This window comes from Formica exsecta, unplaced genomic scaffold (assembly GCF_003651465.1).
Source record: "Formica exsecta isolate Colony F162 unplaced genomic scaffold, ASM365146v1 scaffold26, whole genome shotgun sequence".
Classification (NCBI taxonomy): Eukaryota; Metazoa; Arthropoda; class Insecta; order Hymenoptera; family Formicidae; genus Formica; species Formica exsecta.
In genome coordinates, this window is record NW_021849866.1 from 301,716 (window position 1) to 317,715 (window position 16,000).

The 16,000-nt window shown below is 42.6% G+C and overlaps 2 protein-coding genes across 4 annotated transcripts in view; one reads left to right on the forward strand and one right to left on the reverse strand.

Moving 5' to 3' along the window:
• Window positions 1-6: 6 nt before the first annotated feature.
• On the reverse strand, window positions 7-4,048 carry LOC115236860. Of its 2 annotated transcripts, none has more exons than XM_029809577.1 (3): window positions 3,785-4,048; window positions 3,484-3,600; window positions 7-3,406 (listed from the first exon to the last, which is right to left on the reverse strand). In XM_029809577.1, the coding sequence occupies exons 1-3, from the start codon at window positions 3,878-3,880 to the stop codon at window positions 254-256; spliced, it is 3,366 nt and encodes a 1,121-aa protein (XP_029665437.1). In that variant the 5' UTR covers window positions 3,881-4,048; the 3' UTR covers window positions 7-253. The 2 variants fall into 2 exon arrangements, with proteins under 2 accessions (XP_029665437.1, XP_029665436.1); XM_029809576.1 differs by having other exon boundaries at window positions 3,770-4,048.
• A 1,280-nt stretch (window positions 4,049-5,328) lies between these two features.
• Window positions 5,329-16,000, forward strand: part of LOC115236858 (trithorax group protein osa) — a 20,503-nt gene continuing 9,831 nt past the window's right edge. Inside the window, exons 1-11 of one of the 2 annotated variants that reach the window (XM_029809574.1) lie at window positions 5,329-6,204; window positions 6,383-6,505; window positions 6,597-6,803; window positions 7,535-7,594; window positions 13,579-13,726; window positions 14,108-14,206; window positions 14,335-14,660; window positions 14,744-15,143; window positions 15,247-15,372; window positions 15,519-15,700; window positions 15,830-15,871. In XM_029809574.1, the coding sequence (XP_029665434.1) occupies window positions 5,329-6,204; window positions 6,383-6,505; window positions 6,597-6,803; window positions 7,535-7,594; window positions 13,579-13,726; window positions 14,108-14,206; window positions 14,335-14,660; window positions 14,744-15,143; window positions 15,247-15,372; window positions 15,519-15,700; window positions 15,830-15,871 (2,589 nt within the window). The remainder of the gene's footprint in view (window positions 6,205-6,382; window positions 6,506-6,596; window positions 6,804-7,534; window positions 7,595-13,578; window positions 13,727-14,107; window positions 14,207-14,334; window positions 14,661-14,743; window positions 15,144-15,246; window positions 15,373-15,518; window positions 15,701-15,829; window positions 15,872-16,000) is intronic. The other variant, XM_029809575.1, reaches the window with a different exon arrangement.

Sequence of the window (16,000 nt, forward strand, 5' to 3'; positions counted from 1 at the left end):
ATATATAAGCAAAATTTCTTTAATTATACAATAATAATCTGTCAATGTTTTCTTAAAAATATGTTAGTCAACTCTCGAATATCATATTATTACTGTTAGAAAAATAATTTAAAATGTTATCAACAGCCTTCAATTTTTGGCAAAAAAGAAGAATAAAGATATAGAATATTATACACACGATCGGATGAAACATGTTCATTTTTTTGGATTGCGGTGACGAAAAAGCATTTATACAACAATTTGCAATCAACTATTACCAGCCGATCCAATACGATCGATTGTTCGCCACAATCTTTTTCCAACCGTGCCAAGGAGATTCCAAGTTTTCGCGTGATATTTCCGCGAACATGTTATCGTTCTTTGATCGTATTGCCGATTTCGTCGACATGTTCGCCGGTGCACCTTTGTCATCCTCCTCCTCGATATCTTGATACTGCAATTCGTCATCCATATAAACGACTGCATTATCGTCCTCGCTGGCGTATTTGTCATACCTCTCGGCAACATCTCGCTTTGTTACTTTGCTCGTAGTTACGAGCGTAGAGTTTTGATCAAATACAGAATCACGCGCGACGATTTCGAGTGGAGACTGTGGTTCAATTATAGGCTTGAAACCGATCGATCTGAGCCGTTCGATTCGCAGGTCGCTGTCGGACACGCTCGCAACAGGCACAAAGGCCGACGTTCTGTCCTGCGAGGAATCCGCGGATTCTTCGTCGCGATTCGAGTTATTCCTCTTTGTAGAAGCAGCGCAAAGTCGCAATGTTTGACAAATTTGAAATTTTCGATCGTTGTCGGTTACATTGCATATAGATTCCGATCTCAGCTTCTCGTACTTGTCCCACTCCATCTTCAAGATGGCCTTTCGATCGTTTAGTTGTCCGATAACATAGACTTCTGGATTTTCGGAGATGAGTCTGCATTGTGTCGTCGCATCCATCGTGCTGGGTTTCTGGGCTTGTTTCTTATGAAAATAGTGTAAGAGCGGCGTTTGAGCAGCGCGATGTGATAAAGGGATCGTCAATTTCTTTCGAAGGCTTCTGTCAAAGGAGGTCTTGGAAATGTTACGATCGTCGTCGTCGTCGTCGTCGTCATCGTCGTCGTCGATTGTCACGACTCTATTCTCCTTTCTTTTGCTGACATTATTACGATTATGTTTATTCGCGTTATCGTTGTTAGTGGTAACTTCGAAATTTTTCCGCTTTTCGATCGAATCGTTGATACTTTTAGCATTTGTTCGCAGAGCATTAGATATCCTGTATCTGTTCTTGGTTTGTCCATCGCTGGCACGTTTGACTTTGGTCAGCTTACTCTTGCGTTTAAAACTAGACTTGCATCGTTTACTAGGTGAATATATCACGGTATTGAAAGTGCTGTAACATCTCTTGTTTGCATACGCGTTGTTTTTGCATCGCAATCTCCTATTTCTGGGCCCGCGAGTTACAGGACTAAAATTGGCGTCTATTGATAAGTTGGCGATTTCTCTATCTCGTTTCTTGTATCTGCTCTTTTTGATCGACGAGTCGGGAAACTCCTGCTCCATTGCGCCTTTATCGGTCCTAAGACGAGTTTTTATATCGTATGAGCTGCGAGTATGTTGGGCGATAGTCTGAATCGAAGTTTGTACACGAAACGGTGACAAATACTCGTTGTTCTTCTTGGATATGCCACTCTGATTACTCTTCCTCGCATTATTGTTACATTTCTGATTTGCATCATTGCACGATTGGCGATCTACGCTAGATAGAGTCTTGTCAAATTTTCCCGCATCCGACCGCATTTTCCAAGATAATCTCTTGGATTTCGTATATTTGCAGTATCTTCTGTTGTCCAAACATGCAACATTCTCTTTTATATTATCTCCTTTTTCACGTCTTTTCTTAAGATTTATCTTTGACGATATATGCATCTTGCTCTTAGAATCCAAAGTGGATATCTTTGATCCGTCCAACATTGCACATTCTTCAGTCGTTAATCCTATTACATTTCCGATCAATAACTTGGAAAGAGGATGATGCTTCTCCTTATTAATCAAGTTCAAGATCTTGTCTGGCGTCAAAGAATCCAAGGATTTCATACTCTGTGCGCAGAGCGATTCATTTGATATTTCTAAAGTATCATGATTGAAAATTTTTTTATGTGTTGTGATTGAACTCCTCGAAATTGATTCGTTACTGGGATTTGATATTTGTATATCTGGTTCATTATTGGAATTTAAATTTTGTGAATCCGAATACTGCTGAACATTTTTAAGTTGTTCATTACCCTCGATAATATTTGTATCATTTTCCAGGCTACTTAGCGACGTAGACAAGACGGAGGAATGCGAATGTTCCAACGAGTTTAAAACTTGCCAATTTCTTTTGCGTTTCTTGAATGGGCAAACGATTTCGTTTGCGTTCTCAGCCACGATATACCTATTACAAGAAACATTTTCACTTAGTTGAGGAATATCCACTGTTTTATCTGTATCTAGTCTCGTAATAATCTTATTATCCTCTTTCGATGTCAAACGAACACTCTCCATATCCAATGCAGGACGAATAGGGATATCAATAGACTTGGATGGTTTGTGTAACATTGTTGAAACATTCTTCTTTGCGTCCTGCACATTATGCGACGATTCGTATAAACCCATGCGTATCGAGATGTTTGTACTGTGGGTTTTAATAGCTGAGGCACCGAGGCACGTTAATGTCTTTTGATCGGATGCAATGGTCGATATCGTGTTCTCCGCGTTACTCGGCGGTTTCTTAAAAACATGACGCGTGACGATGGAACTTTCAGGTACAGATTTTCGGCCGATATCGACAAACTCATCTCTGTGGCCGAGTTTTCGCTTACCGCAAATACCGGTAGTGTTATACGAACATTTTCTCAAATCGTATGCATTCGAGTCATTTGATTTAGACAGTGGAACATATTGTCGCGCGGAAATTAAATTTTCCGAGTTTGTGCTGCTCCAGCTTGGCGGTTCTTGATCAGCCAGACGCATTAGGGCAAACTTATTGTATTTGGTTCCATCCAAAGCCACGCCTATCCAACAGCCTATAACTATGTAGAGCCCGTCGTATCTATAACCCGTGTTAGGCGCGATATCGTCTTGCAGATTGTAGCTTCTGATTAATCTTAATGGTATCTGATTTTTATAGTTGCGAATAAACGGATCCGCGCCGGCTTGCTCCTCGCGATACACCTGACCTGTGAGCGTGAGAAAATCACCAAAATCTACATCCTCGTTCATATTGGTATGAGAAGTGCAAACTGAAACAACACCAAATGGTCCTTCGTGTATGTCGGCATCAAACGGATCGTGCATGTGATCCCTGGAGCAATCCATACGTATGCCCCACCAGGATCCAGGTGGAAAACCCAGAACCGGGCCGTACCAGCAATATGCGATAACCTGAACAGAAATACATGAATCTACATTATTATATATTTTGTTGTTTGCCAAAGATCAATAGCAACAATGATATTTACGCTCGTATTGTAGCATAGTAGGTTCAACTTTTCTGACGTTTTCACCAAGTTTGTTTCCACAGTTTGGTTGAGTTTGCTAAACAATTTGTTTAGACCTTGCCTAGGCCAGTCCTTTGCCTAAAAGACACGTCAATACATGTAAAATAATATTAATAAATATATGTAAAATTCGTACACGACACGCAAATGTTTTTCTAGAACAACATAAACAGAATAAACAGGATGGTACCTTTCGGCATTGGATATAAGGTTTCTCGGTTCCTAAATGTAGTATAGATAAAATTACCTTATGGCGCAATACCTGATTCTTAATTCGCGCCTCGAGCAACCTCTTCTTGTTCTCCTGAATTGTATTCGCGCACACGATCCTCGATACGTCGTTACTCGCCCTCGCCATTTTACAAACGACAAAAAGATGAGCCGCGTACGCCAAGATGCGTTCCACAATTGATTGCGAGACAATCCGTTCTCCATTCAGACGCAGACGGTGAGTCCAACCCGCGAATGCAAATGGCCGCCGCGGTTGTTTCGTCGATCACTCGCGCGATAACTTTGCGATGTAAACACGCGACTAAAATTAAGTCTGTTCATTTTAGTTGCACCTTCTACGCTCTCTGCTTCTCTTTCATTCTCTCCTCATCAGAGTGCATATATATATATACATATTATATCCAACTGTTTTACTTTAAACGCAAAATAGTGCAAGTAAAAAGAAATTTATTACGTATCGAAATCTTGTGATAAAGCAGTTGCAACAAAATATCGGAAACAATCTTGAAAAATTTGTCCATTCGAAATATTTAGGTATCTTTCTGCTTTTTATGTTAGTTACACTTTGCATCCTCTTTTACTTCGAAATGAGATGGAGATGTGTATTTAGATATATTGGAAAGAAAAAAAGAGAGATGGAAACAAATTATGGAAAGCAAGATTAAAATGAATAGATTTGCTTGGATGGATAAATTTAAATAACGGCAAATGTTGCACACACATTATAATATAAGGTATAGTAAATATTCGGCATCGCGAATGCCTTATTTACGTTTGAAGGTATATATATATATATATATAAGCTACTTCCGGGTCAAGATAGCTTGACATCCATTGACATCGCGTTTAGGTATTCGCACATTACGGCTATTGCTTTTGGCAATTTTATTCAACGATTAGAGAGTTTGACAGCTGTCGGACTTGTTATTGTAATACAATGTGTCATGGTTTCGCGTTTGCTATTTGATGATAATTAGCAAAATTCTTCTCGAAAGAGGAACAATGATGAGGCGTGAAAATTTAGACGCGTTCGATTGAAAAGTTGAAGATATTTATGAGATGGAATAAAAGGATCGCATAAATTGATGCGCGAAAGGATAAAATTGTAGGATATCGTTAGAACGTAGGGACTTTGGGGAGGAAGGTTGGGGAATTTAAGGCGAACACACGAAAGGATTGGAAATGGCGGTCTGGGAAAGGAAAGGCTAGGACCAGTAGGACCGCTGGGATGTAAAGGGGTAGAGGGTGGGGGGAGGGGGCGGCCCCGATGCGCCTCGCGGCCGCAAGATGGCGTACGACGTGCGACGCTGCTTTTGACGTTCGCGTAGGAGCTTTTTTTTTGGTTCCCCGTACTCGGAATGCGCGAGGAAGTGATATTTGCTAGCTCGTCGTTGAATCCACTTACGGAGGATCGAGGATGTTTGGGGAGGTGTTGGCCGCGACGCGTGCCGTTCGACTAATCGGTATTTCGATTTCGAGTACGTAGTACTTGGCCCGAGGCCCGAGGCGCGCACGAGGTCCCGCGATTGGCCAGTTTACGAAAACGACGATGGCTCCGTGAGGTGAGGAGAGAACATGGCTGCGACGCAAGCCGAGAGCCAACAAAACGATGTGAAGCTGAACGAGTCTGTGAAATGCGCACAGAAGCGTACGCAAGTAGGTGGTGCGAATAGTGCGAGTGCGAGTGCGAAGCAGCAGCTGGATTCTGAGCCGGACGATAAAGTGTCCCGGGGCGCGGCCCAGCTGCTTAAATATGTGAATCGCGGCGGCGGCGGCGGGGACACGACGACGGGCTACGAGATGAGTCAATACCGCGAGGACATTGGCGGACACGGTGCCGCCGGTGAGGTAAAATCGCCGCGCGAGGCGCCCCAGGAGCCCGTCGGCAAGCAAGAGGCTCACGACGCGCCCGGCCATCCCGGCGCCCACCCGGGCCATCCGTTCGCGCCAAACGTGATACGCGATTACGCCGACGAGTACAGCAACAACAAATCCGCCGGCGAACCCTTCGCCGCGAGCAAGTCGCTCGCCGATTATCCCCCCGGCAAGCAGCTACCGGAATACGTCACCAAGCACGCGGACTTTCCCGGACCCGGCAAGCAGCTCGATTATGGTAAACACTTGATGCACGAGAGCGAGCGGGCGCACCGGGCCGAGATGGAGGAGCACTATTCCGGCTCCAAGATCGAGTCGCGTCTCGGATACGTAGGCGCCAGTCCCGCTAATTTCTCCGCCCAACCGAGGTTTCTCACCGGACAGGGTATATCCCAGACCGCTGGTCCTACGCCGACGTTGAACCAGTTGTTGCAGGCCACCACTCCGTCGATGCATCGCTTTCACGGAAATTATCCCGGAATGGGCTCCGAGCCCTATCAACAGCCGTGGCCTATGCAAAGGCCACCGGTTGTACCTCCTGTGTATCCGCAACCTAGCCAGCGTCCTCCGCAGACGGTAAATCCACCCCTCTATCTTCTTTGTATCTTTGTATCTTGCGCGATCAAAACTTGCCCCTTCTTCTCTGTAATCTTTATCGTATCTTTACAAATAGAATCATAGCTATGGTTCCTTTTACCAATCTCTGCTTAACGTGTACGATTCTAACTCGATTATTTGCTTTTCAAATTGACAGGGTTCGCCGAGATTACACACAGGGCCAGGAGGACAGAGTTCTCCGACAACTATGCAGTATCAACAATATGCCCAACGATATTCCTCTCCTACGAGACCTCATGCACCTTATAGTCATCATCAGGTAAACAGTTTTATCGAATCTAATCGGTGATTTTAAATTTCGTCTTTTTATGAAATATTTGACTATATATATATATATATTTTTTTTTTAGCTAAACTCTTATACGACGCAAACCAGTCATCCTTCAAGCTTATATACAGAACAAAGGGGGTGGAATCAAGGTGGTCCGCCAAATCCACCTCCACCACCGAGTAATCAGGTCACTCCATCGGGTCAATCGCCACAGCGAGCTCTGTCTCAATCCCCAGCTCCACCACCAGCTGCATCGCCGCAACCACAGGCTACTGGTCAATCTCAGGTGAACATTGTTAAAATTTATATAATTGATAGTCGTTGATTCAGTTTACATCTAATCTCACTAGAAATGTTACCAAAATTTCAGATAGGTATTTGCGTACATCATTCCATGTGACAAAAATTATTTTTGTAACAAAACAACTTTAAAATAGCTACATGTGACGGTTTAAATATAAAAAGTAGTTTATTTGTAGAAATAATGTATTTCTTTATAAAGGCAAAAAAAACATCTTGACATACAGATTGTTTCTTGCGAATAAACTCGACATATAATAATCGCGTCATTGATACGAAGCAATATTTGTTTATATATTTAGAATATTAATCAAAAATATTTGATTGTAATGTAATGTATGTTAACGATATGAATTATGAAAATGTTTATAGATTAATGCATGCGCGCGTGTTTGTAAACATCTCAAATGTACAAATCTAATCTTCTGTTTGCATTTTATTTTACAAATTTATAATATAACCCGCGTTAAATTTTATAAAGTTAATTTATTGGAAATATTTTAGAAATATATATAAATATGTGGCAAAAAAAGACAAGGGAAAGTAACCGATTCGTTACTCTTTTGCAAGTTATTTTAAAATTAGAAAAACAAAAGAGGCATGATAGCTTCTTGTCTTTTTAATATTAGCAAAATGTTAAAGAATATATATTGTACATTTCAATATTTTCGTGATGTAATAATGGAATATTTACATGGTGTGTGTTTTTCTTTTTAGGCTTTTCACAATCTACAACAGCGAGCTACGACACCAAATACTCAAGGAATTGATTCTGGGGTGAGTTTTTGTATATATATTTGTATGCTTTTTTAAAAATAATTTTATTTCAACGCTAAAGAAATGCCATCGACACTACGTTTAAAGCACCTCTTTCTCAAGGTTCAAATACGCGCGCAATAAAAAAGCTTAAAGCACCGTGAACGTGGCAAACAAGTTTTTGCCGGCAATTGCATAATCCCCGTCGTGTGACAAGAATGACATCGCGTCACAGAGAACTTGCGTACGAAATGCGTTTGAATCTATTCTATTCTCCCATCGCAAAAGTGGTTCTATACTGATACCGGTCGAAATTTAATACTACATATATGTTTGTATATACGTGTACGTGTGTATGTGTGCTCTCGCGAGCATTGTCTGTTTAACGTAAGGTCGCCGATTCCGGCGGAATCATAATGACGGGACTGATGTCTATAATCGACGGCGAGAGTTCTTCGTCTTACGAAATATTATTTAGTCTTTAATACGGTCTCTTGGTACTCTCGGTCAAGTATTTTCCCGACGAAAAGAGCAAGCGAGAGTGAGCGAAAGGGAGGCCTCTCTCGCTTCGTGGTGTGCGAGGATTAGATGGCGAGGAGAAGTGACACGACGAAAGAGGATGAGGAGGAGGAGGAGGAAGAGCAAGGGAGGATGAGAAAGGAACAGAAGAGCGTGAGAGGAGGAAGAGCACATGACGGGGTGGGGGATGGAGAGTGGCAGCGAGACTCGTGGAGTTCGATTAGGGCGCGAGTTGCGCGGGGCCGCCGGAGCCCCAGATATTAGCGACTTCCCCTCCGTTCTCCCGCTCCTATCCCTCGCCCCGGTTTTTCCCCCCCCTCGATTCCCTCCACTTCCCTCCACTTCGTCGCGTTTACATGGGCGGGTGAGCGAAAGAACCGAGCGGGGTACGATGCGAACGCGAGCGCGATTGGTCGAAATGGACGACAGCGCGACAGGCTGTGGGTAATCCCCTCTCTCTCTCCCCCCCCCCCGTCGAAGACGTGACGTTTTACGTCGTGCTCGGCTATATTCGGTTCGCCGGATCATGCGACTGTCACTCTGCGACACGCTATCCAACTTCTTGCGCTCCCACGGCGCGGTTTCGAGCCGTCCGACTAGTAATCGAAATGTACGTACCTACCACGCGGATATACCATGGAAGGAACGAAAGAACGCGACTCGAAGCTACGCGCTATTATTGCAGGATTATTGCTACGCCCAACCCGGATGCGAGTCTTCGGACGCCGTGGCTGTCGCGGCAGCGGAAACCATCCCAGCGGCTCTCCTCGCGAGATACTCTTCTCCTCGAAATAATATTACGCGGGATGCGCGATACCCAAGGGGAATAGGACATCGTCGGCTCGACCATCAGGGCGGCCGGGAGTTTGGTGCTCGCGATCTTTAAGTTAACCGCACGAATCGTTCGCGGAGTACATGCGCTCTCGATGCCCGCCATGTTACTTTTAGCGAGACTCCATTCACAACTCGTTGTGCAATGATCAAAAAGCCGCGTGAAGAAACGATTTTTCTCTCTCGTCGGCGAGATTAAAATTTCCAACCTACTAAATAAACGCAAGGGATTTTTATCTCCCCGTATAAAGTACGCGCAAAAATTGTATATTTCATTTTGATTATAATTTTATATAACTTTTATTCGACAAAAAATTATAGGGATGGAAAAAATATGTATATATTAAATTTTTTCAATGCTTCTTATGAAGGGGAAAACTTTAAAGTTTTATGGGACGACATTAGGGATGGGAAATTATGTGTTTTTCCCCGTGAAAAAATTTCTCTTTGTTTCTCTTAGAAGTCGGGAGACTGTCGCACAGAATTAAGAAAAGGACGGAGCTTAAATTTTTAAGAAAAAGAACCGCGAGTTTGGACAAATTTTCTCGATGGCATAAAAACGGCCTTTAACGGTAGATATTTTATGCACAGTCATGGTATGTGGTATACGGTCAATAAACGTCAACGTGCATCGGAGCAGTAGTGCTCGAGCGAGTGCGACTCAGGACGCGTAAAACTAATCCGCGAACGAGTAGTAGCAGACGATCCAATGTAAACACGTCTGATGGGAACACATGGTATTTAGTCTGCTACAGGTGATCTTCTCCACCAAGCCGTTGTAATCACGGCTTCAAGTTCAATCTCCTGTCTCCTGTCGCGCGCGAAAAAGAAAAACTATTTCCATTAATCATATGTATCGCGAATAAAGATAAGAATCTCTTAAACAAAATTTCGAGCGAAATTATCGCGCTTTCGATAACCGGCTTCGTTATCAGCTCTTGACATACGTGCTACCTCTCTTTCTCTCTCGCTCTCTTTCAATAGATGGAGTTGAATGAACCTTGAAGATTCAGTTATTGTCGCAGTTGACGGGATAATAACATTACGCCGACTGGTAGATAAAAATAATGTTACGTAATCCGTGCAATTCGCGCTCTCTCGCGAGAAAACACGGGTAAATATATGTACCCCGCGCGCCCCCGTTATTTACGTTTTCATTCACGCACATCTCTCGCTCACCAGGCCGAGAGAGAGAGAGAGAGAGAGAGATACCGATCGGGACCTCTTTCTAACACGCGCACTTGCACACTTTACATATCGCTGAAGTTCAGCGCGCGTATCGAACGGATTAACTTTAGTCACATCCGATAACGTAAACACTCTCGTGGATGCCGCGACTTTTGTGACAATGGATTTGTATGAATCAAACGTTTTCGATTCACACTTGCAACTTGGATCGATCCGGACGAGATCAATTTTCACAGGCTCTTTGAAATATTTCTTTCTCATACAAATATATATATATACACATACACATATAGAATTTGAAAACTAAAATAAAAAGCCAAAGATGCGGGTTGATCATATTATTATTTTTATATTTCGTTTTAGATTAAATCAAAGATACACGCTCTTATAAGACTCAATATTATTTTTGAAATTTATTTAAAAAAAGACCATAAATATACGAGATCAAAAAATTAGCATTAAATATATTTAATATTCCTCTTTCAAATTTGCTGCATTTTATTCGTATTTTTATCGATGCTCCAATTTACGCGAATGACATTGTATATTTTTTGATTTTCACGCGGGCGAGATTTTGCGCTAGAATATAGAAAACGTTTATTTTGCATAGAACACGACGAGATAGTATATAGACACGAACCCCTCCATGTTCAGGCTTTACTGGGGCACACGAATTCGCCGATCGAAAAGTGCCGAAGTCGTACGACGTTTGCCGACCGCTTGCCGCCACAAACGAGCGGCTGTCTTGCGTGTATGTGTGTGTTATATGATTGTGGAGCGCTTATATTCGACACGAGGCGATCTATGTACTGTATATTCGATGGATTCGGAGCTCTACGACGGAGTTGACAACTTCACATTCATCCGACATGCCGCGATCTTTTCGAGGGAAGATTACAAAAGACGAGAAAGAATCGAGATGTCAAATAATAATAATAATGAGAATAATACAAAATGTCAACGAGAATAAATAATATAGGGTGTCCAACTATATATATATATATATATCTATATATATATAGATATATGTATATATATATATATATATATATATATATGAACACATAAAATGAATCTCAAGATACATGCATACATTAGAAGACATGCAGCGCATAAAATTATAAATAAATTTTTGTCTTCAATTTTAGATCGTTTAAAGCAAATTTAATTTAAAATATATTAATAACATAATGTATTTTGTTAACGTATCTTATAGCTCGCAGATATATCATATATGACATCATCGATTTTTATAACCCACCTATCATAACTCCTGTTGAATGCAAGAAACAACACTCTCAACTTTGAAATCTCACTTTGGGCCTGATGAGATTAAAAAAAATTGCACGTCAAAAAAGTCTGAGAAGCCAAAAGAATATACGCGCGGCACAGGTCCAAAATATGACGCGTGTACACGCGCGCACGCACGCACGCACGCACGCACGCACGCAAGCAGGCAGGCAGGCAGAACAGGCAGAGGCAGGCAGAGGCAGGCAGGACAGACAGACGATTAAGCAGGCACACACTCACGCACGCACGCACGCACAAATACGAGGACGACGCGATATTATACCACTACGTAATCCTACGTGTCCCTCTGAAGTTGCACCAGCCTCGTCCCGTCACACGAAGCTCTTTGGCAGAATTATTGACACAACATGCGACGCTCGAGGAGAGCTAGGAGACACGATGGAAAAGCGACGACTATAGTGGCGGAGTAGTCAGCGCGTCCGACACACCAGGAATATAATGCTCTCGCACTGGTGCAATAATATATAATTCTCGCTCGCGGCAAAAAATATCTTTGACAATATTTTCCCTCTCTCTCTCTCTCTCTCTCTCTCGCGTACATTACTCCACGCAGTTTGACAAACATGTGAAAGCGCAACTATACGGAGCAAAATACGTTTCCGCTTCTCTTTCTTGCTCGCTCTTTCTCTCTCTCTATCTCTATCTCTATCTCGGTTGCTACTCGTCGTGCTTTAAGTGGAGAGCCGGGTAACGCCTCTCCTTCGATCTCTCGCGTCATGCCGAGAGTCCTTGTACCGGACGGCCTATGTACCGTACGTTCGCTCGTACCCCCGAGGAAGTGTTTAATCGCCATCCGCACGGACCAACTATACGCGGCCTGGTAGGTGTAACGATGTGCCTGAATTTTCTTTCGTTCTCCTCGGCCTCGCTCTGCTCTCTTTGCCTCTTTCTCTTTCTCTGTCTCTGTCTCCTTCCCTGATCACCCCCTCTCTCTCTCTCTCTCTCTCTCTCTCTCTTTCTATCCCTTCCCATCTAATCTATCCGTTTCGCTCTTTCTTTACCTCGGGTTCTACATCTCTATCCTCGTCTCTCTTCTATTCCACTCTCTTACTCCTACCTACTCCTCCTCACGCACACACGCGTGCGCGTATTCACGCACACGCAGCAGCCGCTCGTTCGCGATGCTCGTTGTGTGACGGACGATTCGTAAGAAGTGCGTATACACGCGGGCACATGCATACGCGATTTCGACCGGGGATACACACGGTGTGTGGTGTGCGTTGTGTGTTTCGTGTACTGTGAATCGAGAACGACGCCGCGTGTGCCATCGTTACGACGACGACGACAACGATGACGACGATGATGATCGTCGTACCATCGCGAAGCACTTCGCCTTCGTTCGCAACACGGGACATGATAGTGTGACAACATTTGTGCGTTATTAACCGCAGCGCGCGCGAATAATATGGGCGACATCGCCGCTTCGAACGGCTTTCGTCGACGTCGTCGTCGTCGTCGTCGTCGTCGTCGTCGTCATCGTCTTCGTCGTAATATCGGCGCCGATTGATTTTTCAAGCACATGCGATTATCGGAGCACCGCCCGATGCACAAAGTCGCGTTGTCGTCGTCGTCGTTGCCACGAAGGAAGACGAATCGCGTTAAACAAAACTGCTCCGGCTAATATGACAATAAACATGAAGCAGACTTCTCGTGAGCCTTCCTCGTTTGCATGCTGAGCAATCGAGGAATGATCTTTGTGAATTTCCTCTGCGTAGCCTCAATTTTCATTACACTTTGCTTCTCGTGTTCCGATGCGTATTGTAACATGAATGAACTGCTGTAATAATTTTATAAAAAACGTCTCTGTTACAAAGTATTAACCTACTTAAAAAACTATATACTGATATTCGCAGAGTAATCGTATGTATAAATATGAGATAGTTGTGTAAAAGTTGTATTTTTATAAAGTATATATTAACTGCTTAAAAACTTGTTGTCGTATATACATAAATATATAGGAGACAGTTTACTGTACTTTTTATTATAAACTAAACACATGTACAACTAGATAAGATGCAGCTAAACTCTTACTAAAATTTGCTACATTTTATTTCTGCGGTGTATAATTTTGTGTCATTTTTTTTTTTTTTTTTTACTCTAAATTATTTCTTTTTCTTATCACAAACTGTTGTTACATGATTTAATTTGAATTGCAGGAATTATCAGGACAGAATAGTAACGATAGTTCGAATGGACCAGCTTGCCCAGGGACACCAAATTCTCAGGGGATGAGACCTACCCCGTCGCCTACAGGATCCACAGGTTCTCGCTCGATGTCCCCTGCTGTTGGTCGGTCTTTTTTACGTCTGTCTCTCTTTTCACTCGCATTTGTATTTAGTAATAAAATTTGTAATTGTGAATATTATGCTATGCAGAATATTTCAGAGTTATAAATATGTTGTTTCGACTATGCATTCTGCGATAAATTTAAGAATCAATTTCTATCATAGAGTAGTATTTCACTGCTTTTATTAAAATGTTCTGCGTAGCAAATTTAATGTATCCAAGTAAATTATCTCGGTGTTTTTTTCTTAGTAAAGTGATATTGAGAAGAAAAAAAATATCTGATATTATTGTAAAAAAGTTATTTTATATCGTCACATCTTTCTCTTTTTCTTTCTATATTATATGTGTATATGATATCGCGGAGAATACTTATCTAAATATTTATCCTTTAATGCACAGGCCAACAAAACGTTCAGATGCCTCCACGTCCGTCGAGTAGCCAGTCGGATGGTAGTGGACCAGCACCACGCATGAGTCACTCTCCGATGACCACTCAAGGTATGATTCCTACTCTTTTTCTTTCGTTTATCATTTCTTCTTGTAAAAATTGATTCGTTTTCAGAATAATGCAGATTGTCTTATGTTGTAAAAGTCAATAATAAAAGTAGAATTGTCATTAATTTCAGGAGCGTACCAACAACCATTGGGTCCTTCGCCACACATGCATAGTTACAAAATGAACAACACTGGTCCCGGCGTAGTCCAACCGGGACCCGGTTCGACGGCTCTCGGTGGGATCAGTCCAATGGGTGGCGGGATGGGTTATGCAGCTGGTGGAACGGCTGCGGGTCAACCTGGCGGTTATCATGCGCAACCCTCGTATCCACCTCCGCGTCCTCATATGCAGTTTCCACAGGGATATCCGACACCTGCAAATTCACAAGCGCCACCCAATAATCAGTATCAACCTCCCAACAGACCCAATAATTTGGTACAATATCCACCGTACACGGTAATAAACTGTTTCTTAATCAATATAACAATAATGTTTCATATCTTTATCGATTAAAGCTAACATTCTCTATTGTCTTACAGCATAAAATGGGCTTCAACAGTGTACCGCCAGGACTGCCACCGAGTCCAGGACCGCCGCAAGTTTATGGTGCCGGTGGTTCAACCGGGATGGTGCCGCCAGGTGCTCCAGGTGTGCCCGTCATCGGTAACATGGGACCGCCAGCAAGTTCCATGGGCCCGCCGCCGCCGTCTCCTAATCATATACCTAGCAACCAGCCACCACCGCCTACTAGCTCGGCAGTACCGCACTTACACACGCCTGCGGCCACACCGCCGCTCAATCACGAAGGCAGTCCGATGCCGCCACCGAGTACCACACCTAACTCGCATCCCGCATCAACGCCGACGCCAATCAGCCACAATTCTGCAGATCTCACGGCTGAAACTTCCAACGACAGCGGTATAACTACGACCGCTTCAGGTAAGCGAGAATATCTCGAGTTATATAGTTCTTGTCTTTATCATATCGTCTTTATCATATCGTGCAATAGCAAATAGCCATAAATTGTACGATTTATGTGTAGGTACATCAGCTATAAATGTCATATCTACTTCGAGTGGTACTGTCACATCTGTAATAACGACAGGTCCAGATGGCACATCTCTAGACGAAGGCTCACAACAGTCAACGTTATCCAATGCATCAGCCGGTTAGTAGTATTTCTGAATTTATCATAATTTTTTTTTTTTTTTTTTTTTTTTTTTTTTTTTTTTAGTTTTGTAAATTTTCATTCATTAATATAAACAATATCACGAGTACAAATATCCGAGACTAACTAATGTATTTTGTAAACAGCTTCTGGTGAAGATCCAACATTTACGCCAAAAGTACGGAAAGAGATGATGGGAGGATATCATAGCCATCCCGCGACACCACAGAGTACAGTCCCATCTCCTGGTGCTGCAAGCATTAATTCGATTCACGAGGAATATTCTGACATGAACAGCCCTGGTTGGCCACGTACTCCTGCTAGTCCTGTACGTATGACAATCTCACACATACATGTAGTACAGTTTAATGTACTAAATAAGTAACTGACTGTGTAGACTTCAGATAAAGTTCAAGTGCAATTATGTATGAATCTTCAATATTTTAATATTTTACAGGTATTTAACAGTCATGTGCCTCAAGACCCGTACAGATCTAAGGTTATTGTTTTTTTCACTAAATATTTGTTACATTGTCAAAATGCCGTTTCCCTTTTATATTCCACTTTGCTTTAGGCATTTTTATCCTATACTAAAATTTTTCTTGCTTGGCATATATGTGTGTGTGTG

Coding starts and splice junctions, on each gene's coding strand:
- LOC115236860 (XM_029809576.1), bottom strand. CDS start 3,880: ATGGCGAGGGCGAGTAACGACGTATCGAGGATCGTGTGCGCGAATACA. Junction 3,601..3,769: donor ATCAGGTATTGCGCCATAAG/GTAATTTTATCT, acceptor CGTGTCTTTTAG/GCAAAGGACTGGCCTAGGCA. Junction 3,407..3,483: donor TACTATGCTACAATACGAGC/GTAAATATCATT, acceptor ATTTCTGTTCAG/GTTATCGCATATTGCTGGTA.